Raw genomic sequence first — 24532 nt, forward strand, 5'->3', positions numbered from 1 at the left:
GTCATCCCACAACTCTTCTGGTCTTCGGTCTTTAGTGTTTAATGTATCAAATCTGTTCTTCAGATGATCTCTAAATTCAGGTGGGATATATTCAAGATCATATTTTGCCTCCTGTGGACTTGTTTTAATTTTCTTCAACTTCAGTTTGAATTTGCATATGAGCAATTGATGCTCTATTCCACAATCTGCCCCTGGCCTTGTTTTGACTGGTTATATGGAGCTTTTCTATCTTCTCTTTCTGCAGATGTAGTCAATTTGATTTCTGTGTATATCATCTGGTGAGGTCCATGTGTATAATCATCTCTTATGTTGTCTAAAGAAGGTATTTGAAATGAACAAATAATTGATTTTGCAGAATTCTGTCATGTGATCTCCAGCATCGTTTCTATCACCAAGGCCATATTTCCTAATAACTGATCCTTCCTCTTTGTTCCCAACCTTTGTTCCCAATAATGATCAATACATCTTGATTGCATGTTTGATCAGTTTCAGATTAAAGAATTTGGTAGAATTCTTCTATTTCATCCTCACTGGCTTTAGTGGTTGGTGCATAAATTTGAATAATAGTGGTATTAACTGGTCTTCCCTGTAGGTGCATAGATATCCTATCACAGACAGTGTTGTACCTCATGACTGATCTGGATATGTTCTTTTTGACAATGAAATGCAACACCATTCGTCTTCAATTTGTAATTCCTGGCAAGTAAACCATGTGGTTGTCAGATTAAAAATGGCCAATACCAGTCCATTTCAGCTCACTAATGCCTAAGATATCGGTTTATGCGTTCCATCTCATTGTTGACAATTTCTAATTTTCCTAGATTCATAATTCGTACATTCCATGTTCCGATTTTCAATGGATGTTTACAGCTGTTTCTCTTCATTTTGAGCTGTGCCCATCAGCAAATGAAGGTCCCGTGGGCTTTTCTCCCATGGGCTTTACTCCATTCGCGTCATCACCATACTCTACTTTGAGGAGGCAGCTCTTCCCCAGTTGCATTTTGAGTGCCTTCCAACCTGAGGGGCTCATTTTCCGGCGCTATATCTGATAGTGTTTCTCTGCTATTTGTAAGGTTTTCAGTGACTAAATATTCAGAAGTAGTTCATCACTCTTTCTTCCTAGTCTGCCTTCATCTGGAAGTTCATCTGAAACCTGTCTACCGTGGGTGACCCTGCTGGTATTTAAAATACCAGTGGCATAGCTTTCAGAATCACAGCAACTCACAAGGCACCACAGTATAGACAAACTGACAGACGAGTGGTGGTTGCTCATCAGTAGTTGTTAACAGCAACTTATTTTATAAGTATTCAAAGTGACTTACTTTAATGAAATATAATTTATATGAATTAAATATGTGTAACTTTGAGGGTGTGTGTTAACATCTCAGAAAATAGAATGAACTTGAGCCTAAGGCATTTAGAACAATTGTGAATGTACACGCATCTCTTGATGTCCCTCACCTTTGAAAGCAAAACTTAATGTTTGATGAAAAACGCTTGCAATTTGATTTGATGTGAGCGTTAAGGTTTACCCCAAACTGTAGGTTTCCCTAGCTTGAAATAGGAGTTTCTCGGCCTTAAAATTGCTGGAACATCATCAAAATATTGTTGTGTTTTCCTTCACTTCTTAGGTCGCTTTTCCCAGGTCTTGAAGGAAGATTTATTCTGGATAACTTGAAGCCTCACATCCTAGCTGCTTTAAAAGAAGCTGCCCAAACCAGAGGTATGGCAGGTTTTTATCAGTTTCTTTGTAATAAGTCTGATTTTAAAAATAGAAACCATTTTTATATGTTTTCCAGTAAGTGGACCTGCTAGGAAATTGTCAATCAATATTTATCCACATAAGACCACTTCAGTATGGCTCAGCCCACTGTATTTACGGTATTTGAGGTGCCACTTTGAAACCATGACACTCTAAATTCATTGTATGGAATTTAAAAGCATCTCTTGTATCTGGCACACTGGCGTGTGTATGGCAATAAGATCGCCGTGCCTCATGTCCTGCTTTGTCCCTTTTTGTGTGCATTCCCGTTCCTTCTCTCCCTGGGCCCCAGCTTCATCACTTGTAGCCTTGAATGGTGATGAGGACACTCTTGTCAGGTCAATGTCAAAAGAAGGAGAGCGGCGACAGGAGGCAGGTCTTGGGCCCTGTTGGCTCTGGCTATCTTTCCTACCCCCCTGTGACCTCCACCGTTTTGGTTTACGTGACTCTTCAGCATCTGTGTCAGCTGGGACTCACTTCAGAGACTTGACAACAAATAAAAGGAACTCTGAAGCGGTGTGAAGGGTAATCCCTTGGTGTCGTCTTGAGTGAGAAGTGTTCTTTACTTAGATTTCTTTCTAGGAAAATACAGAGTAATTTGGGAGAAAATCACCCTGGTGCTAAGCTTCATATTATCCTTCAATTTTCATGAGCAACCTCTCCCTTGTAAAACTGGTGGCTGACCTTTTTTCAAAACTAAGTTAGATTTTGGTTTGGAAAATTCCAGATTTGTCCCACTGATGAACATTATAAGCATACGATGGGTCTTTCATAGTAGGGATAGTCCCTGACTTACGATGGCTTTCTGTTCCTGTGAATCCATTGTAAATCTGTGCTGATATAAGTCAGATACCTCTCTCTCTCTCTCTCTTTTTTTAAAGTTTTTATTTCTAAGCACACAGTGTTTTGAACAGTCCATCATAAACTTGAACATCTGCGAGGGAGCATCTGAGAATACCATTAAATTACACCCTGCAACATTTTATGTAGTACATGCTGTTGTTGTTATTAAGCCCTGTAGAGTCGGTTCTGACTCATAGTGACCCTGTGTAGGGTTTCTGAGGAGCGGCTGGTCAGCTTGAACCTCTGCCCTCGCGGTTCAAACCGCAGTCAGCGTATTAACCTATAGCACCACCCCAGGACTCTGTAGTACATGCAGCTGGTGATAAAATGTTTTTTAAAAACCTTAAGCAGACCGTTGTTCGAACGTTCAGGTAACTTGAATTAGTCATAAGTTAGGGACTCTCTGTGTATGTTTGTTTTCTTCTCAAAAGTTTTCTGGAAACAAGAGGAATTGGGGTGGGGACAGCAAATTGAGGATGGAGTTATAAGAAAGTGAGTAGGCACATGTCAGGATATTGAACTTTTCCATCTAGATGACTCATTTAATTGGGAATTGTCGTCTTCTGGGAGTCTGAACACCGAGTCCTGTAATACCGCTATTCTTAGATCCAAAGTTTTGGCGCTTTTCTTCCCCATCTGTGTATTCTAGTCTGGTTTGAAAGGCTAACCACCAGGTCAGCAGATCCAATCCACCAGCCATTCTGTGGGAGAGAGAGGAGGCTTTCTGCTCCTGTAAAGTTTTTGGAGTTCTGGTGTGGCCCCGTAGGATGACCACAGGACTATTAACTGCAAGGGTGGCGGTTCAAACCCACCAGTTTACTTCTTGAAAATCTATCCAGGGTCCTTATGAGTCAGAACCGACTCTACGGCATTCTGTTTCATTGATTTGTTGACCATCTTTCTTCTTGAACTGTTCATGTCCTTTACCCATTGTTTGATTGAGTTGTTTATCTTTTTGTTGTTACGTTGTAGAAGTATTTTATGGATTTTGGATATTAGACCTTTATTGACTATATGGTTCCCCCAAGCTTTCTCTTACTGTAGCCTGTATTTCACTTTTTGATAGTCTTTTGATGAACAGAAGTACTTAATTTTTATGTGGTTTCATTAATCAACATAATTTGGGTTTTGCGGTTTGTGGTTTTGTTGTCATATCAGATCACAAAACCTCACAGCTTTGTCCTGTGATTTCTTCTTTCCTGGTTTTAGTTTTAAGATTAAAGCCTTTGATCCATTTGGAAATGGTTTCTGTGTATGGTGTAAGGATTTGATCCTGGTTCATTCTTCCGCATGTGCAGATCCATTTTCCCAGCACCTTTCATGGAAGAGACTCTTCCTATTGGATGGACTTAGCACCCTTGTCGAAGACCATAGATGTATGGATTTATTTCTGGGCTCTCAGTTGTGTTCCATTGGTCCATGTGACTATCATAATACCAGTGTCTGACTGTTTTAATTATTGTAGCTTAATAGTATATTTTCTAACTCTTGGTGTGGCACTCTGGGATTAGTACTGGACTTTAAACCACAAGGTTGGCAGTTCAAACCCACAAGCTGCTCCTTGGAAACCTTGTACAGGGTTGCTATGAGTCAGAATTGACTCTGCGGCACATATAACAACAAAAAATAGTGTATTTTGAAACCAGGAAGTGTAAGTCCTCCAACTTTTATTCTTTAGAATTGCTGTAGCTACCTGGGTCCCTTTGTCCTTTCATATCAATTTGAGGATTTCTTATCCATTTCTATCAACAAGGCTGTTGGAATTTTGATGGATTTTATTGAATTGATATATTGCTTTAAGTCCTTCCAACCCATGACCACAGAATGTCCTTCAATTTTATTAGGTCCTCTTTGATTTAGCTGTGTTGTTCTATATACAAGTCTTTTCTTGGTTCAAATTTATTACTAGGCATTTTATTCTTTTAGATGCTATTATTAGTGATGTTTCTTTAATTTCCTTTTCAGATTGATGATGACTAGAAATCCAACAGATTGTTGTGTGTTGACCTTGTGTCCTGCCACTTTGTTTAATTCATTTATTAGTTCTGAGAGTTCCCTTGTGGTTGCTTGGGATTTTCTATGTATGGAATCATGTCTTCTGCAAAATCATGTCTTATTTCCTGCTTCTTAATCTTGATACTGTAGCGTAGTGGTTACGAATCGGGCTGTGAACTGTAAGGTCAGCAGTTCGAAACAACCAGCAGTTCCGCGGGAGAAAGATGAGGCGTTCTGCTCCCGTAAAGATTTACAGCCTCGGAAACCCTGTACAGAGTCGCTATGAGTCGGAACCGACTCGACGGCACTTAACAACAATCTTGATACTTTAGGTAAAGATGTTGAATGCGAATGATGATGTGTAGATCTCCCTGTGGCATTCCTGATCTTACAGGGAATGCTTTCAGATGCTTTTCCCTTGAATGTAATGCTAACTGTGGGTTTTTCATGGCTATCCTTTATTATACTGAGGAATTACCCTTCTATGCCTGTCTTACTGACTTTTTTTTGGTTATGAAATAGTGTTGAATTTTGTCAAATGCTGTTTTTGTGTGTGTCGATTGAGGTGATCATGTGGGCTTTTTCTCTTTCCCCCATTTTTGCTTTCTGTGTGGTATTTACTAATGTGGTGTATTACATTAATTGGAGTCCTGGTGCGGTGCTGTGGGATAATACACTGGACCACAAGGTCGGTTTGAACTGCAGAGTCGGTGGTTCAGATTCACCTGCCTCTCTTTGGAAACCTGATACAGGAGGGTCACTATGAGTTGGAATTGACTTGATGACACTTAACAACAACACTGATTGGCTTTCTAACATTTAACCACTCTAGCATTACTGGGATAAATCCCACGCGATCATGGCGTAGAATCCTTTTAACATACTTTCGTATTCAGTTTGCTAGGATTTTGTTGAGTATTTTTGAGTCTATATTCATTAGGTGTATTGGTCTGCAGTTTTCGTTTCTTACAGTGTCTTTGTCTGGTTTGGTATCAGTATATTGATAAAGTGAATTTGATACCATTCTCTCATCTTACAGTTTTTTGAAGAGTGTAAATATCATTGGAGTCACTTCTATAAATGCTTGATCGCATTCCCACGTGTAGCTAGCTAGTCCAGAACTTGTCCTTTTGGGGAGATTTTTTACTACTAATTCAATTTCTTCATTTATTATGGGACATTTGAGATTCACTTTGGTGTAAAAGTTAAGCACTTGACTCTAACAGAAAAGTTAGCGGTTCATATCCATCCATTGGCTCCACAGGCGAAAAAAATCTGCCAATCTGCTTCCATAAAGAATAGAGCCTAGAAAACTTTATGATTCAGTTCTACTTTGTCTTATGGGGTTGCTGTGAGTCGAAATAGACTTGATTATGCCTGAACAACAATTTAGTCAATGTATTGTTGTTAAGTGCCATTGAGTTGATTCCAACTTCAAAACCCTGTATAGAATTTCTAAGGAGCAGCTGGTGGGTTTGAACCACTGACCTAGTGGTTAGTAGTCCAGTGCTTATCCTACAAGGGTTGTATATGTTTAAAGGAATTTATCCATTTCTCCTAACATCTTATTGGCATACAACTATTCATAATCTTCCATTGTTGTTGTTATGTGCCGTGGAGTTGGCTCTGACTCATAGTGACCCTGCACAGGGTTTCCGAGGCTATAAATCTTTACAGGAGCAGAACGCCTCATCTTTCTCCCATGGAACAGCTGGTAGTTTCGAACTGCTGACCTTGAGATTCGCAGCCCGATTCGTAACCACTATGCTACCAGAGCTCTTTATTTCTGTAGGATCAGTTGTAACGTTCCTATTCGCTGTCTCTCACACTTGCTTTGATTTTCGCTCTGTTTGTTTGACGGTCTTGCCAGTTGTTGGTGTAAGGTGCCATCAGGTTGGTTCTGATGCATAGAGACCCCATGCACAACAGAAAGAATCCCCGTCCAGCCCTGCGCCAGCCTCACAGTTGTTGATTGTGTCTGAGACCATTGTCGCAGCCACGGTGTCAATTCATCTCATTGAGGCTCTTTGTCTTTTTCACATACCTTCCACTGTCCCAAGCCTGGCGTTCTTTTCCAGGGACTGGGCCCTCCTGATACCAGGCCCAGAGTGAGACAAAGTCTTGCCATCCTGGCTGTACTTTTCTAAGACAGATTTGTTGGTTCTTCTAGGAGCCCATGGTATAGTTAATATTCTTCACCAATGCTGTTCTTCAAAGACAACTATCATTCTTCGGTCTTCCTTATTCATTGTCCAGCTTATGTATGGATATGAGGTGATTCAAAATACCATGGCTTGTTTGTGGTGTACTTTATTTAGACCTTCAACTGACATCTTTGTTCCATAACACTTTAAAGAGGCCTTTTTCAGCACATTTGCCCCATTCAATATGTCATTTGATTTCTTGACTATTGCTTCAATGGGCGTTGATTGTAGATCCATACAAATGGAAATCCTTGATGAAAACTTCAATTTTTTGTCCATTTATCACAATGTTTTCTTTAAAAAACCTTTTTATTATAAATGAAAGTTTACAGAACAGATCATCAGCTTTACATTCAACAGATCCTGCATTTCATTTCATCTCAATGATTGTAATCCCCTCCAGGTGCCATCAGTTAACAGTATTTACCTCTATTCATTTTAACCTTACATTCCCACTGGGTGTCCCACTACTCTGCTAACCTCTCGCTGTATATTGCCAATCCCATCACACATGCTAACATGTGTCTACCTTCTAGCACATGTGTAGTTTTCCCTTCCCTGCCTTCCCTACATATAAAATGAACTCAGCACAGAAAATTATGTGGAACAAAGAAACCACGAGCACCAAAAAAAAACAAAACAAAACCCATACACAGCAAAATGACAGCAATCAATTCATACCTATTGATAATTTCACTAAATGTAAATGGATTAATACACCGGTCAGAAGACATAGAGTGGCAGAATGGATAAGAAAACAGGATCCTTTAATATGCTGCCTCCAAGAGCTATGTCAAATAGAGACAACAGAAATGCCCATCAACTGAATGCTTAAGCGAACTTTGGTACGTACATATAATGGCATACTCTGCAATGTTGAAGTGATAATGAATCTGTAAAACACTTCACAACATGGATGAACCTGAACATTACGCTGAGTGAAATTAGTCATAAAAGGATAAATATTGTATGAGACCACTGTTGTAAAAAGTAAGGAAAAAGTTTTCTTGATGAAAGAAATATTCTGTGATAGTTCCAATTCATAAAGACCCCATGTGGTGTTTCCAAGGCTGCAGATTTTTCTCCTGTGGAGCAGCTGGTGGGTTTGAATTGCTGACCTTGTGGTTAGCAGTCCAGTGTTCATCCTACAGCACCACCAGGGTGCCTTATTAGAGGCCTACTAGGTTAAATAAATGATTTGCGCTGAGCTGTTGTTGTTGTTGAGTGCCGTTGAGTTGGTCCCGACCCTGTATAGGGTTTCCCAGGAGCCACTGGTGAGCTTGAGCCGCCAACCTTGCGGTTCCAAGCGACTTTGCAGTCCAGCGCATTTATCCACAGCGCCACTGAGGAGGGGCTAAATTTCAATGGCGCTGTCTTAGTTGTTTTTAAATATCAGTGGGTACCAAAGCAGTCAACGGAAATACATGATGAATCTCTCATTCTTTATCAAGAAGTCAGAGTTGATTTTGTACTAATTTAAAAAAATCAGATTTCTCTGTTTCTTCACTTGGATTTATAGTACCTTTGACTGTTATATGGTGATAGCTTATATAGCTTATGCAAAAGCCCAATGGTAGTTTATAAAATGATTTTATTTAAGTGGATGAAATGTAATGAGGAATGTAATTTGATTTCTTTGCCGTGATGACCACCTGTATGTGGTTTTGATTTACATATATATTGAAATACCTCTTTGAATCTTGAGTGCATATTCTGATGGCTTTGGAGTTCTGTTTATGGTTTTTCTGTTACACAGTGGTATGTGAACATGGTATTGATTCTAAAAACAGCAGTATTGTAAGATGTAAAATGCTTTCGGCAGCCATCAGGTGACAGTTTTGACACTTCTGGCCTTTTCTAAGAATGGATTTACTTGTATTCTAGCGCAACAACTTCTCTGGGGATACTCAGGTAGGAGAACGCTGTGTGCACTCTAAGCCTGGTGTTCTTTGTATTTGCTTATCTGAGTCCTGTTTTTCCATTTACTCAGTAGCTAGAAATTATTGCAACAGTTTTTTTTTTTTCTTTAATAATAACTACTAAAGGAGAGAGGAAACTATACCAAGATAAGGATTGTTAGAAGTACCACAATAAAACTACATTTAAATGAGTTGGACACATCATTTCATCAAACATTTAATCTCAGATGAAAACAATGTGATTTGTATTTTAAGCTGTAATATTTAATGGGAAAGTATCATATGAATACATCGCTGTTATAAGATAGACACACATATATCTATCTTAAGTTTAGGAAGATAGTGGGCAGGCATTTGGGGCCTTGAAGACCTCATGGGTGACATTGTTGGCCTGGCTCAGTTTGCTGACGTGGCTGCTGGTGGCATCAGATGCCAGCTCTTGACTGCTGAATTCTAGGGGGCCTGGGAGGTCGTTCTCAAAAGGCCAGTGCCTGGTGTGTAATTGTACCAACTGTCATCTTAATTTTTTTTTTTTTTTTTTAATAAAAAAAAAGGTTTTGACTCTATTGATGGAATTATTTTCCCCAGCTTCCTTGGAGAGTTAGGGGATGGTGAGGGTTTTTTTCTCAACAAATTGTTTTACGGTGATGATTTTTGGAGCTAATCAATTCTTTGAAGCGAGCTGTATCTATATTAAAATTAATCATCCCACCAATTCATTAGAATAATGGAAATTTGTATAAATCTTAAACTTGTGTCCAGGCCTCTCTTGAAAATGGCCCCTGTTGTGCAGAGCTAATATTATGAGGGGGCTTTGAAAAGATCTTAGAGAAATGGAATGAAAAGATAATGGGATTTTCCCATGAACTTTTCTCTTCCCCCCATGCGTTATATTTTCAAAGGTTTAACCAGCATACACAAGGGGCTTCCAAACGTGCATGGGAAAATGTCTTTTAATTCCATTTTCCACGAACTTTGCTAGGGCTTCTGGTGTTTTATATGGTGTGATTAAAGTGTAAAACACCGTTTACTTTCAATTTAAACACCCTTGTTTCAGTGACATAAACAGCATATGTACTGGGAACGATCTGAAGAAGTCAGCTCAATGCGGTGATTATTGCGATAATCTGAATAGGTTTTGGACGCTCCTATTCGCTGCTAATCTCACGGTCAGCAGTTCGAAAACTACAGCAGTAGGTAGAAATATGAGGCTTTCTGCTCCCGTAAAGATTTACAGCCTCGGAAACCCTGTACGGGGTCGCCACCAAACATAACAACAACAACATGCAATGTGGAAACTGGGCAGTAAGCAGTAAACAACTCTTAACAACTCTGCTGATTGCCCGAGGACCTTTGGTCCCTGCGCTATTAGTTAGCCCCGTGAGAGTGTAGTGCGACCACCAGTCGGCAGGAGGCGCTGCTGCCTATGCGGAGCGCCTGCGCAGTGCCTCGCTAGGGAGGTGGCTTATCTTCACAGTAGGGCGGTGCTAGAACTCATTAACAACCATCAGTATAGCCATTGTTACTCTCATTGTGCAAGGAAATTAGAGAAAGCAACAAGGAGCTCGCTCTCTCGCTGGCTGGTGGCCTTGATCTTGTACCTCAGCCACTAAGCCTGAGTCTGGTCAAGAATAGGCACCGCTCCACCAAGTAAACCATTCACAAGGCCTACAGAGTTCTTGCGGACATCGCTTTCAGATCGCCAAGTTCAGATTGACTTCCATCCCTGTTGAAGATCTTTCTCAAGCTGCTTACTAAACATAAAGCAGCTTCGAATCAATTCACTGTCTTGAAGTTACAGTTTTCATCAGGAAAGGATAGAGCTGAGGAAGAGTACCAACTCGTAAAATCTCTTTCTAACTACAATAATATTTGATAATACTTCAAATAAAAGTTTTCGCTAGGAACAAGTTCAGTATTATTACCTCATTTAAAATGCTGATAATTTTAAAGGCTAGGTCACAAAAACAAAGTAATTTGTTAACAGACGATTTTAAATGATTGCCTTCCTACATTTTCTCTCTCCTTTATTGTTTTCCCATCATTTCTCTTTAGTTGACCATGACTGTTTTGTTAGTTAGTTGCATGCTGTATGTGGGGTGTGTGCATATGTGTTGAATTGGTGTCTGATTTATTTTTTAATAGTAGGTAATTGTCCTAAAAATAAAGTATGTGTTTTACAAATTGTCAAGTTTCATGCAGGGACATTGGGTAGCATATTTCTAAAATGCATGCTATGTGACAACATTTAACGTAGGACAAAGTGTGGTGCTTATTTCATTGTTTTTTTGAGTGTAAATTCTAACCTGTTTTCTATCTTTAGTTCTTACTTCTGGTGTAACTGTTCTGGTATGGTTAACTTGATTCCCTAAGGAGTTTTAAAGAACCTTGTCAGAAACTGTATTTTAATGGGACTCATAGACTAAGGAGCCTACATTAATCATATTGCTGACGAGACTTTATAATTTCTTAAACACCTTATGAGAAGGGAAACATCACTATTTAGCTTACTTGTGAGGAGTTAGTGTTTAACTGCTAGGCTGCTAATTGATAATGTTGGCTGTTCGAACCCAGCAGCCGCTCCACAGGAGAACGATGTGGCAGTCTGTTGACAGCCCTGGACACCTGGAACAGTTCTCCTCTGCCCTAGCAGGTCTCGGGGTGTCCGAATCGGCTCAGTGGCGTTGGGTTGGGTGTAGATGTACCTTGCTATAGATTGCACAATACAGAAACTGAAAACACCTTGAATTTGGCTACTAATGCCGTGTTAAAAGTTGAAAAGGAGTCCTGATGTAGTGCTTTGGGATTAGCATTAATCTACTAAGGAAAAGGTTGGCAGTTCAAACCCACCTGCCACTCCTACTCCTTGAAAATTCTATTCAGCACCTCTCTGAGTGAGAACCATCTCCATGGCACTTAAATAATAACAACATCAAAGTTGTAAAAGGGTGCCATTGCTTAAATCTCTATTTCAGTGACTTAAAAAAGAACTATTATCTTATTGTGGTGTGAAGGTACTTTTCTTTGTGAAAAGGAAAATGCTTTTTCTACTGTAGGGATATACAGAAGTCTATAGACGTCACCCTCCCCTCCCCACCCTTTTTTCCAGATGAGAAAATTCGAGCCTAGAAGTAAAAAATTGTATATGAATTAGGGATCTAGTTAACACTTGAAAAGAAAACTCTTAAGTCTCCTCCTTGCTTCAGTTTCCAAAGTGATGGGATTTAGAATCCATGCCTGTGCGATCTGAGATCACAGAGAGCCCTTCTCTTTGCACAGTGCAGCCATGCAACTTCTCAAACCCTTCAGAGATTGTAGTGTCATTAAAAATAAACTCAGACTGCATATGTTTATAAAGTATTCACCCTGACGTAAAACGATGATGCTTATGTAAACTTGATCTGCATTTTCCTTGGTGCTTTAGTTTGTGGGAAAATGGGCCCTAAAAGTGACTTCGCACGTCGACTGCATTTGCAGAATATTATAGGATAGTTTCTGAAGTACATTTAAATATACTGCATGCGTTTTATTTTAAATCAGCAATTTCTAAAAGGATTCACTCGCCCTTATTCTAAGTAGGGATTTCTGTATGCATTCCCTTTCATTATTATGGAAACAATGTTTAGCCTGTGTGTGCTGAACTTTTGCATTTTTTATAATATACTTTGTAGGACTTCAAGAGACATTTTAATACGATGTAATCTTTGAAAATAGAAAATGAAGTAAGCTGTATTTGTAAGCTCATATTTATAAATAAGTGGAACTATATGTATTTATACCATTTCTGTCTGTGATTTGCAGGAAGACCCTGTACTCAGCTGCAACTTCTCAGTCCAGAGCGCTTTGCACGTCTCATCAAAGAAGTGGTGAATGCTTTGTGGTCTGGCCGAGACCTACTCGTTCAATGGTATCCATTCAGTGAAGACAGAAAGCATCCCCCTCTATCATGGCTTAAGATGGTTTGGAAGAATCTCTATATCCACTTTGCAGAGGACTTGACTTTATTTGAGGAGATGCCCCTCATCCCCAGAACAGCACTAGAAGAAGCTCAGACGTGTGTGGAGCTTATTCGACTCAGGATCCCGTCCTTCATTATTTTAGATGATGACTCGGAAGCACAGCTTCCAGAATTTTTAGCGGACATTGTACAGACACTTGGAGGAATTGTCCTTAAAAAGCTTGATCCTTCTATACAGCATCCACTGATAAAGAAGTATATTCATTCACCATTACCAAGTGCAGTTTTGCAGATCATGGAGAAGATGCCGTTGGCGAAACTGTGCAATCAGATCGCTTCGCTCCCTCCAACACACAAAGATGCTCTGAGGAAGTTCTTAGCAAGTTTGACTGATAGCAATGAAAAGGAGAAAAGGATCATTCAAGAACTGCCAATATTCAAGAGGATTAACCACTCGTCTGGCGAGGGAGTCGCCTCTTACACCAAATTGAAAGGTTGCAAAGTCTTGCATCATACAGCCAAGTTTCCACCTCACCTGCGGCTTTCCATTTCTGTAATTGACAGTAGTGACGAAGCTACCATTCGCTTGGCAAACATGCTGAGAGTGGAGAAGCTAAAGACCACTAGCTGCTTAAAGCTTGTCTTCAAAGACATTGGAAATACATTTTATTCACCGGAAGAGATACAACAGCTCATGGTATGGAGTCTTGAGAATCTGTCCTCCCTTAAGAAGGAGAATTCAAATGTGATTGAGTGGTTAATGCCATTGAAATGCATTCAGATTTCACAGGAAAAGATGGTGTCAGCCAACGAGCTGTTTGATCCTGATATAGAAGTACTACAGGACCTCTTTCATAATGAAGAAGAAATCTGTTTCCCACCTTCAGCTTTTACCTCACCAGATATTCTTCATTCTTTAAGACAGATTGGCTTAAAAAATGAAGCCAGCCTCAGAGAGAAAGACGTCGTGCAAGTGGCGAAAAGAATCGAAGCCTTACAGGCCAGTTCTTATCCAAATCTGGATGCTCTTTTAAAGAAAGCCAAGACACTCTTACTGGTTCTAAATAAGAACCCTACACTGTTGCAGTCATCTGAAGGGAAAATGGTGTTGAAGCAAATAAAGTGGGTTCCAGCCTGCAAAGAGAGACCTCCCAATTACCCAGGGTCACTAGTCTGGACAGGTGATCTCTGTAGTCTTTGTGCACCACCAGACATGTGTGATGTGGCTCATGCGATTCTAGTTGGTTCCTCAGTCCCTCTTGTCGAAAGCATCGATGCAAACCTGGAAAAAGCCCTGGGCATTTTTACCAAACCTAGCATTGGTGCTGTCTTGAAACACTTTAAAATTGTTGTGGACTGGTATACCTCGAAAACGTTTAGTGATGAAGACTACTACCAGTTCCAACATATCCTGCTGGAAATTTATGGATTCATGCACGATCACTTAGATGATGGCAAAGATTCTTTTAGGGATTTAAAATTTCCATGGGTCTGGACTGGCAAAAAATTTTGTTCCCTAGCGCAAGCAGTGATAAAACCCATTCACGATCTGGACCTTCAACCTTATTTGCACAGTGTCCCTAAAACCATGGCAAAGTTCCACCAGTTGTTTAAGGCCTGCGGGTCTATAGAGGAGCTGACATCAGATCACGTTTCTATGGTCATTCAGAAGATCTATCTCAAAAGTGAGCAAGAGCTCAGTGAACAAGAAAGCAAACAAAATCTGCACCTGATGTTGAACATTATCCGATGGCTGTACAGCAACCAGATCCCAGCAAGCCCCAGTACTCCAGTTCCTATCCACCACAGCAAGAGCCCTTCCAAGCTCCTCATGAAGCCAATTCATGAATGTTGCTATTGTGACATCAAAGTTGACGACCTTAATGACTTACTGGAAGATTCGGTGGAGCCCATCATTCTGGTGCATGAGGACATACCCATGAAAACTGCCGAGTGGTTAAAAGTGCCGTGCCTTAGTACAAGACTGATCAATCCTGAAAACATGGGATTTGAGCAATCAGGACAAAGAGAGCCACTTACGGTCAGAATAAAAAATATTTTGGAAGAGTACCCGTCAGTGTCAGATATTTTTAAAGAGCTACTTCAAAATGCCGATGATGCCAGTGCAACCGAGTGCAGCTTCCTGATCGACATGAGGAGAAATATGGACATCAGGGAGAATCTCCTGGACCCGGGGATGGCCGCTTGCCATGGCCCCGCTTTGTGGTCATTCAATAATTCCGAGTTCTCAGACTCTGATTTTGTGAATATTACCAGATTAGGAGAATCTTTAAAGAGAGGAGAAGTTGACAAAGTTGGGAAGTTTGGTCTTGGGTTTAATTCAGTGTACCACATCACTGACATTCCCATCCTCATGAGTCGAGAATTCATGATCATGTTTGATCCAAACATAAACCATATCAGTAAGCACATTAAAGACAAGTCTAATCCCGGGATCAAAATTAATTGGAGTAAACAACAGAAAAGACTGCGGAAGTTTCCCAATCAGTTCAAACCATTCATCGATGTGTTTGGCTGCCAGCTGCCTTTGACGGTAGAAGCACCTTACAGCTACCAAGGGACTCTTTTCCGGCTTTCCTTTAGAACTCAACAGGAAGCGAAAGTGAGCGAAGTCAGTGGCACTTGCTACAACACAGCAGATATTTACTCTCTGGTAGACGAATTCAGTCTCTGTGGACACCGGCTCATCATTTTCACCCAGAGTGTAAACTCAATGTATTTAAAGTACCTGAAAATTGAGGAAACCAACCCCAACTTAGCACAAGATACAATAATCATTAAAAAAAAAGTCTGCTCATCCAAAGCACTGAAAGCACCTGTTTTAAGTGTTTTAAAAGAGGCCGCTAAACTTATGAAGACTTGCAGCAGCAGCAGCGGCAGCGGCGGCATCAACAAAAAGCTTCCAACCGATGCGCCCAAGGCATCCTGCATCCTTCAGATCACAGTTGAAGAGTTTCACCACGTGTTCAGAAGGATTGCTGATTTACACTCACCGCTCTTTCGAGGCCCAGATGACGACCCGGCCGCTCTCTTTGAAATGGCCAAGTCTGGCCAAGCCAAGAAGCCATCGGATGAGTTGCCGCAGAAGACGATGGAGTGCACCACCTGGCTTCTGTGCACCTGCATGGACACAGGGGAGGCACTGACCTTTTCACTGAGTGAAAGCGGAAGGAGGCTGGGGCTTGTTCCTTGTGGTTCCATCGGAGCCCTGCTCTCTGAAGCCCAGGACCAGAAGTGGCTTGTGAAGCCACACGTTGGAGAAGTGTTCTGTTATTTACCTCTACGAATAAAAACAGGCTTGCCCGTTCACATCAATGGGTGTTTTGCTGTGACTTCCAACAGAAAGGAAATCTGGAAGACAGATACGAAAGGACGGTGGAACAGCACCTTCATGAGACATGTCGTGGTGAAAGCGTACTTGGAGGCCCTCAGCGTGTTGCGGGACCTGGCAGTGAGCGGGGAGCTGGTTGACTATAGTTACTACACTGTATGGCCCGATCCCGACCTGGTTCATGATGATTTTTCTGTAATTTGTCAAGGATTTTATGAAGATATAGCTCACGGGAAAGGGAAAGAGCTGACCAGAGTCTTCTCTGATGGATCTACATGGGTTTCCATGAAGAATGTGAGATTTCTAGATGACTCGATACTTCAAAGAAAAGATGTTGGTTCTGCAGCCTTCAAGATATTTCTAAAATACCTCAAGAAGACCGGTTCAAAAAACCTCTGTGCTGTTGAGCTTCCTTCTTCGGTGAAACTAGGCTTTGAGGAAGCCGGCTGCAAGCAGATCCTTCTCGAAAATACATTTTCGGAGAAGCAGTTTTTCTCAGAAGTGTTTTTCCCAAATATCCAAGAAATTGAGGCAGAATTTAGAGACCCTTTAATGAACTTTGTGCTAAATGAAAAAGTTGATGAGTTCTCCGGGATTCTTCGTGTTACTCCCTGCATCCCTTGCTCTTTGGAGGGACACCCTTTGGTTTTACCATCAAGATTGATCCATCCAGAAGGGCGGGTTGCAAAGCTATTTGATATCAAAGATGGGCGATTTCCCTACGGTTCCACTCAGGATTATCTTAATCCCATTATTTTGATTAAACTAGTTCAGTTAGGTATGGCCAAAGACGACATTCTATGGGACGACATGCTGGAACGGGCTGAGTCAGTAGCTGAAATTAATAAAAGTGACCATGCTGCAGCGTGTCTAAGAAGTAGTATCCTATTAAATCTTATTGATGAGAAACTAAAGATCAGGGATCCCAGAGCAAAAGATTTCGCTGCAAAATTTCAAACAATCCCCTTCCTTCCATTTTTAACGAAACCAGCCGGCTTTTCCTTGGAATGGAAAGGTAACGGTTTTAAACCTGAAACCATGTTTGCAGCTACAGATGTGTACACAGCGGAGCATCAGGATGTCGTGTGTCTTTTACAACCAATACTGAATGAAAATTCCCATTCCTTCAGAGGCTGCGGCTCAGTGTCACTGGCTGTCAAAGACTTTCTGGGATTACTGAAGAAGCCAACAGTTGAGCTGGTTATAAATCAGCTGAAAGAAGTCGCCAAATCAGTGGACGATGGCATTACATTATATCAGGAAAATATCACTAATGCTTGCTACAAATACCTTCATGAGGTCATGATGCAGAATGAAGCCACCAAGGCAACAATCATCGAACACTTGAAACCCCGTAGCTTCATTCTCGTAGAAAATGCGTACGTCGACCCCGAAAAGGTCTCTTTCCATTTGAATTTTGAAGCCGCGCCCTATCTTTATCAGCTCCCTAATAAGTATAAAAATAATTTCCGAGAACTGTTTGAAAGTGTGGGTGTGAGGCAGTCATTTGTGGTCGAAGATTTTGCCCTTGTTTTGCAATCTATCGATCAAGAAAGAGGGAAAAAGCAAATAACGGAAGAGAATTTTCAGCTTTGCCGGCGAATAATCAGTGAAGGGATATGGAGCCTCATTAGAGAAAAGAAACAGGAATTTTGTGAGAAAAAATACGGCAAAATATTACTGCCGGACACGAACCTGGTCCTCCTCCCTGCCAAGTCTTTATGCTACAATGATTGTCCCTGGATAAAAGTGAAAGATACCACTGTCAAATATTGCCACGCTGATATTCCCAGGGAAGTGGCTGTCAAACTGGGGGCAGTGCCAAAGCGGCATAAAGCCTTAGAAAGATACGCTTCCAACATCTGCTTCACAACACTTGGCACCGAGTTTGGACAGAAAGAAAAGCTGACCAGCAGGATTAAGAGTATTCTTAATGCCTATCCTTCAGAAAGGGAAATGTTGAAAGAGCTGCTTCAGAATGCCGATGACGCCAAAGCCACAGAGATCTGCTTTGTGTTTGACCCTAGACAACACCCAGTTGATAGGATCTTCGATGATAAATGGGCCCCTCTGCAAGGGCCCGCGCTGTGTGTTTATAACAATCAGCCTTTTACAGAAGACGATGTCAGAGGAATTCAGAATCTCGGGAAAGGCACCAAAGAAGGCAATCCATGTAAAACGGGACAGTATGGAATAGGATTTAATTCTGTCTATCATATTACAGACTGCCCGTCTTTCATCTCCGGCAATGACATCCTGTGCATTTTTGACCCCCACGCCCGTTACGCACCGGGCGCCACGTCTGTCAGCCCTGGGCGCATGTTTCGAGATCTGGACTCCGATTTTCGGACCCAGTTCTCCGATGTTCTGGATCTCTATCTGGGGACCCACTTCAAACTGGATAACTGCACCATGTTTCGGTTCCCGCTTCGTAATACAGACATGGCAAAAGTCTCAGAAATTTCCTCCGTTCCATCCTCAGACAGGATGGTCCAGAACCTGTTGGACAAGTTGCGCTCGGATGGGGCAGAGCTCCTCATGTTCCTGAATCACATGGAAAAAATTTCTATTTGTGAAATAGACAAAGTGAGCGGCGCTCTCAATGTGCTCTATTCCGTCAGGGGCAAAATCACCGACGGAGACAGACTGAAAAGGAAGCAATTCCATGCCTCCGTAATCGACAGCGTGAGCAAAAAGAGGCAGCTCAAAGACATCCCGGTCCAACAGATCACCTACACAATGGACACTGAAGATTCGGAAGGCAATCTCACCACCTGGCTGATATGTAACAGGTCAGGCTTTTCCAGCATGGAGAAGGTGTCCAAGAGTGTCGTATCTGCTCACAAGAACCAAGACATTACTCTCTTCCCACGCGGCGGAGTAGCTGCCTGCATCACTCACAACTATAAAAAACCCCACCGGGCCTTCTGCTTTCTGCCCCTGTCTCTGGAGACCGGGCTGCCTTTTCACGTGAATGGCCACTTTGCTCTGGATTCGGCCCGGAGGAACCTGTGGCGGGACGATGACGGAGTTGGCGTCCGCAGCGACTGGAACAGCAGTCTCATGACGGCACTAATAGCGCCTGCGTATGTGGAGTTGCTCATCCAATTAAAAAAGCGCTACTTCTCTGGCTCCGACCCGACCATGTCGGTTCTGCAGAACACGCCAGCTCACGTCGTAAAGGATACGCTGAAAAAGTTCTTATCCTTCTTCCCAGTCAACAGGCTCGACCTGCAGCCAGATTTGTACTGCCTAGTGAAAGCTCTATACAGCTGCATTCACGAAGACAGGAAGCGCCTTCTACCTGTTGTCCGGGCTCCCAATATCGATGGCTCAGATTTGCACTCTGCAGTTATAATCACTTGGATTAACATGTCGTCTTCAAACAAAACAAGACCATTTTTTGACAATTTGCTCCAGGATGAGTTACAGCACCTGAAAAATGCAGATTACAACATCACTACACGCAAAACAGTAGCAGAAAACGTCTACAGACTGAAACATCTGCTGTTAGAAATCGGCTTCAACCTGGTTTATAACTGTGACGAAACGGCTAATCTTTACCATTGTCTTATAGATGCAGATATTCCTGTTAGCTACGTAACTCCTGCTGATGTTCGATCTTTTTTAATGACGTTTTCCTCTCCTGATACCAACTGTCATATTGGGAAGCTGCCTTGCCGCCTTCAACAGACTAACCTAAAACTTTTTCACAGTTTGAAACTTCTAGTTGATTATTGTTTTAAGGATGCAGAAGAAAATGAGATGGAAGTAGAGGGACTGCCCCTCCTCATCACCCTGGACAGTGTTTTGCAAACGTTTGATGCCAAACGGCCCAAGTTTCTAACAACTTACCATGAATTGATTCCATCCCGCAAAGATTTGTTTATGAATACACTATACTTGAAATATAGTAACCTCTTATTGAGCTGTAACGTTGCAAAAGTGTTCGACATTTCCAGCTTTGCTGATCTTCTGTCCTCCGTACTGCCTCGCGAATATAAGACCAAAAATTGTACGCGGTGGAAAGACAATTTTGCGAGTGAGTCCTGGCTAAAGAACACGTGGCATTTTATAAGTGAATCTGTGAGTGCGAAAGAAGGACAGGAAGAAACAAAGCCAACGAAGTTCGACATTGTTGTTGACACCCTAAAAGACTGGGCATTGCTCCCAGGGACAAAATTCACTGTCTCAGGGAATCAGCTTGTGGTCCCAGAAGGAGACGTTCTGCTTCCTCTGAGCCTTATGCATATAGCCGTTTTTCCAAATGCCCAGACCGATAAAGTTTTTCATGCCCTAATGAAAGCCGGCTGCATTCAGCTTGCTTTGAACAAAATCTGCTCCAAAGACAGTGCATTTGTCCCCCTGTTGTCATGCCACACGGCAAACATAGAGAGCCCCGCGAGCATTTTGAAGGCCGTGCATTATATGGTCCAAACGTCCACATTTAGAACTGAAAAACTAGTGGAGAATGACTTTGAGGCACTCTTGATGTATTTCAACTGTAATTTGAGCCACCTGATGGCACAAGATGACATTAAGATTCTAAAGTCACTCCCATGTTACAAATCCATAAGTGGTCGATACATGAGCATCGCAAAATTTGGAACCTGCTACGTACTTACAAAAAGTATCCCTTCAGCTGAAGTGGACAAATGGACACAGTCATCGTCATCTGCCTTCCTGGAAGAAAAGATGCATCTTAAGGAACTCTACGAGATGGTGGGCTGCGTGCCGGTAGATGATCTCGAGGTCTACTTGAAGCACCTTTTACCAAAAATTGAAAACCTGTCATACGATGCCAAACTCGAGCACTTGATCTACCTTAAGAACAGATTATCTAGTATTGAGGAGACATCCGAGATTAAGGAACAGCTTTTTGAGAAATTGGAAAGCTTGACGGTAATCCATGATGCCAACAGCCGACTAAAGCAAACGAAGCATTTCTATGACAGGACTGTGAGGGTGTTTGAAGTGATGCTGCCTGAGAAATTCTTTATTCCTAAGGATTTCTTTAAGAAACTGGAGCAGCTCATAAAACCCAAGAACCAAGCTTCGTTTATGACCTCCTGGGTGGAATTCTTAAGAAATATTGGACTGAAACATATACTTTCTCAGCAACAGTTGCTCCAGTTCGCTAAGGAAATCAGTGTGAGGGCTAATACAGAAAACTGGTCGAAGGAGACATTGCAAAGCACAGTTGATATCCTCCTCCATCATATATTCCAAGAGCGAACGGACTTGCTCTCTGGAAATTTCCTGAAAGAGCTCTCCTTGATTCCATTCCTGTGTCCTGAGAGGGCGCCTGCTGAGTTCATCCGATTCCATCCTCAGTATCAGGAGGTGAACGGAACACTTCCTCTGATCAAATTCAACGGAGCACAAGTCAACCCTAAATTCAAGCAGTGTGACGTGCTGCAGCTTTTATGGACCTCCTGCCCTATTCTTCCAGAGAAGGCCACCCCTCTGGTCATCAAAGAGCAGGAAGCTTGTGACCTTGGCCCACAAGAGCAGCTTGAACAAGTTTTAAGTATGCTGAACGTTAACTTGGACCCCCCCGTTGATAAGGTCATCAATAACTGCAGAAACGTATGCAACATTACGACTTTGGATGAAGAAATGGTGAAAACCAGAGCGAAGGTCTTACGGAGCATCTACGAATTTCTTAGTGCGGAAAAAAGGGAGTTCCGGTTTCAGCTGCGGGGGGTTGCCTTTGTGATGGTAGAAGATGGTTGGAAACTTCTGAAGCCCGAGGAGGTCGTGATCAATCTAGAATATGAATCTGACTTTAAACCTTATTTGTACAAGCTACCTTTAGAACTTGGCACATTTCATCAGCTGTTCAAACATCTAGGTACTGAAGATATTATCTCGACCAAGCAATATGTTGAAGTGTTGAGCCGCATCTTCAAGAATTCTGAAGGCAAGCAGTTAGATCCCAATGAAATGCGTACAGTTAAGAGAGTTGTTTCAGGGTTGTTCAAGAGTCTACAGAACGATTCAGTCAAGGTTAGGAGCGATCTTGAGAACGTACGAGACCTTGTCCTTTACCTTCCAAGCCAAGACGGTAGATTGGTGAAGTCGAGCATCTTAGTGTTCGACGACGCGCCACATTATAAAAGTAGAATTCAGGGGCATATCGGTGTTCAGATGCTGGTGGATCTCAGCCAGTGCTATTTAGGGAAAGACCACGGATTTCACACCAAGTTGATCATGCTCTTTCCTCAGAAACTCAGGCCCCGCCTACTGAGCAGCATTCTGGAAGAACAGTTAGATGAAGAGACTCCCAAAGTCTGTCAGTTCGGAGCCTTGTGTTCCCTTCAGGGGAGACTGCAGCTGCTCCTGTCTTCAGAACAGTTCATCACAGGGCTAATCCGAATCATGAAGCATGAAAACGACAATGCTTTCCTGGCCAACGAAGAAAAAGCCGTCAGACTTTGCAAAGCCCTCCGAGAAGGACTGAAAGTTTCCTGTTTTGAAAAACTTCAAACAACGTTAAGAGTTAAAGGCTTTAACCCCATCCCCCACAGCCGAAGTGAAACGTTTGCCTTTTTGAAGCGGTTTGGGAATGCAGTCATTTTAGTCTACATTCAGCACTCGGACAGTAAAGACATTAACTTTCTCCTAGCGCTAGCCATGACACTGAAGTCGGCAACTGACAATCTGATTTCAGACACTTCCTATTTAATTGCTATGCTAGGCTGCAATGATATTTACAGGATCAGTGAGAAGCTTGACAGTTTAGGAGTGAAATATGACTCTTCAGAACCATCCAAACTTGAACTTCCTATGCCGGGCACTCCCATACCCGCGGAAATCCATTACACTCTGCTCATGGACCCAATGAATGTTTTTTACCCAGGAGAATATGTTGGCTACCTTGTGGACGCGGAAGGTGGTGATATCTACGGGTCATACCAGCCCACGTACACATATGCAATTATTGTACAAGAAGTTGAAAGAGAAGACGCGGACAACTGTAGTTTTCTAGGGAAGATCTATCAGATTGATATCGGCTACAGTGAGTATAAGATAGTGAGCTCTCTCGATCTCTATAAGTTTTCCAGGCCCGATGAAAGTTCTCAAAACAGGGACAGCGCACCGTCCACCCCGACCAGCCCCACGGAGTTCCTGGCTCCGGGAGTACGGAGCATCCCTTCTCTTTTCTCCGGCAGAGAGAGCCACAAGACCCCGTCTTCAAAACCTCAGTCCCCCAAGAAACTGAAGGTTCACTCTTTACCAGAAATCCTCAAAGAAGTGACGTCCGTGGTGGAGCAAGCTTGGAAGCTTCCGGAATCCGAAAGGAAAAAGATCATTCGACGCTTGTATTTGAAATGGCACCCGGACAAAAATCCCGAGAATCACGACCTCGCGAATGAGGTTTTTAAGCATTTGCAGAACGAAATCAACCGGCTAGAGAAGCAGACCTTTCTAGATCACAATGCAGACCGCGCCTCGAGGCGGACTTTTTCCACGTCTGCGTCCCGCTTTCAGTCCGACAAGTATTCCTTTCAGAGATTTTATACCTCCTGGAACCAAGAAGCAACGAGTCATAAGTCTGAGAGGCAGCAGCAAAACAGAGAAAAAGGCCCGCCCGCAGCCGGACAGACCTACTCACATAGGTTCTTCGTCCCGCCCACCTTCAAGTCCGTGGGGAATCCCGTGGAAGCCCGCAGGTGGCTGAGACAAGCGAGAGCAAACTTCTCAGCGGCCAGGAATGACCTGCATAAAAACGCCAACGAGTGGGTGTGCTTCAAATGTTACCTCTCCACCAAGCTAGCGCTGATTGCGGCTGACTACGCTGTGCGGGGCAAGTCCGACAAAGACGTGAAGCCCACTGCCCTGGCGCAGAAAATCGAGGAGTACAGTCAGCAGCTGGAAGGACTGACAAACGACGTGCACACGCTGGAAGCCTATGGCGTGGACAGCCTCAAAACAAGATACCCCGACTTGTTGCCTTTCCCACAGATTCCCAATGACAGGTTCACTTCTGAGGTGGCGATGAGGGTGATGGAATGTACCGCTTGTATCATCATAAAGCTGGAGAATTTCATCCAGCAGAAAGTGTGAGGGACGTCGACACACGGAGCACAGGGATCTATGGCTGTTCATTTCACTCCCTTCCTTGCCACATATCTAGGAATGGTGAAGCACACTGCAGAATGTTCTGGAAGGATTTAGGGCTGCCGATCAATGTGAGTACCAAGAAGAAACCCCAGGCGAATGTAAAACACAGTGAATTTCGAGAAGCTAATGAACCGAGCCCTGTGTGGACTATGGGACTCAGGACTGAACTGCACTTTATATAACCAAAGCTTAACAGTTTCTTAGATAAGCGTCTATATCTGTTTCTGGTTAAGATGAATTGAATTTTAGGTTTGTATCTTGCCACTTTTGAAGGAACTCATGAAACACTGGACGTAATCATTGATTTAAACAAATTAGAGGAAGGAACTCAAGCCTTTGCGGTTGATTTTTTTGTTTTTTGTTTTAAAAGTG

The 24532-nt window shown here is 42.3% G+C and overlaps 1 protein-coding gene across 1 annotated transcript in view; it reads left to right on the forward strand.

Annotated features, from left to right (window-relative positions):
- The window catches only part of SACS (sacsin molecular chaperone), a 53214-nt gene extending 29111 nt beyond the window's left edge, over window positions 1-24103 (forward strand). Inside the window, exons 7-8 of the mRNA XM_006831955.1 lie at window positions 1632-1723; window positions 12525-24103. Coding sequence (XP_006832018.1) covers window positions 1632-1723; window positions 12525-24103 — 11671 coding nt within the window. The remainder of the gene's footprint in view (window positions 1-1631; window positions 1724-12524) is intronic.
- Window positions 24104-24532: the final 429 nt, after the last annotated feature.

The sequence above is a fragment of the Chrysochloris asiatica genome, unplaced genomic scaffold (genome assembly GCF_000296735.1).
Source record: "Chrysochloris asiatica unplaced genomic scaffold, ChrAsi1.0 scaffold00005, whole genome shotgun sequence".
Classification (NCBI taxonomy): domain Eukaryota; kingdom Metazoa; phylum Chordata; class Mammalia; order Afrosoricida; family Chrysochloridae; genus Chrysochloris; species Chrysochloris asiatica.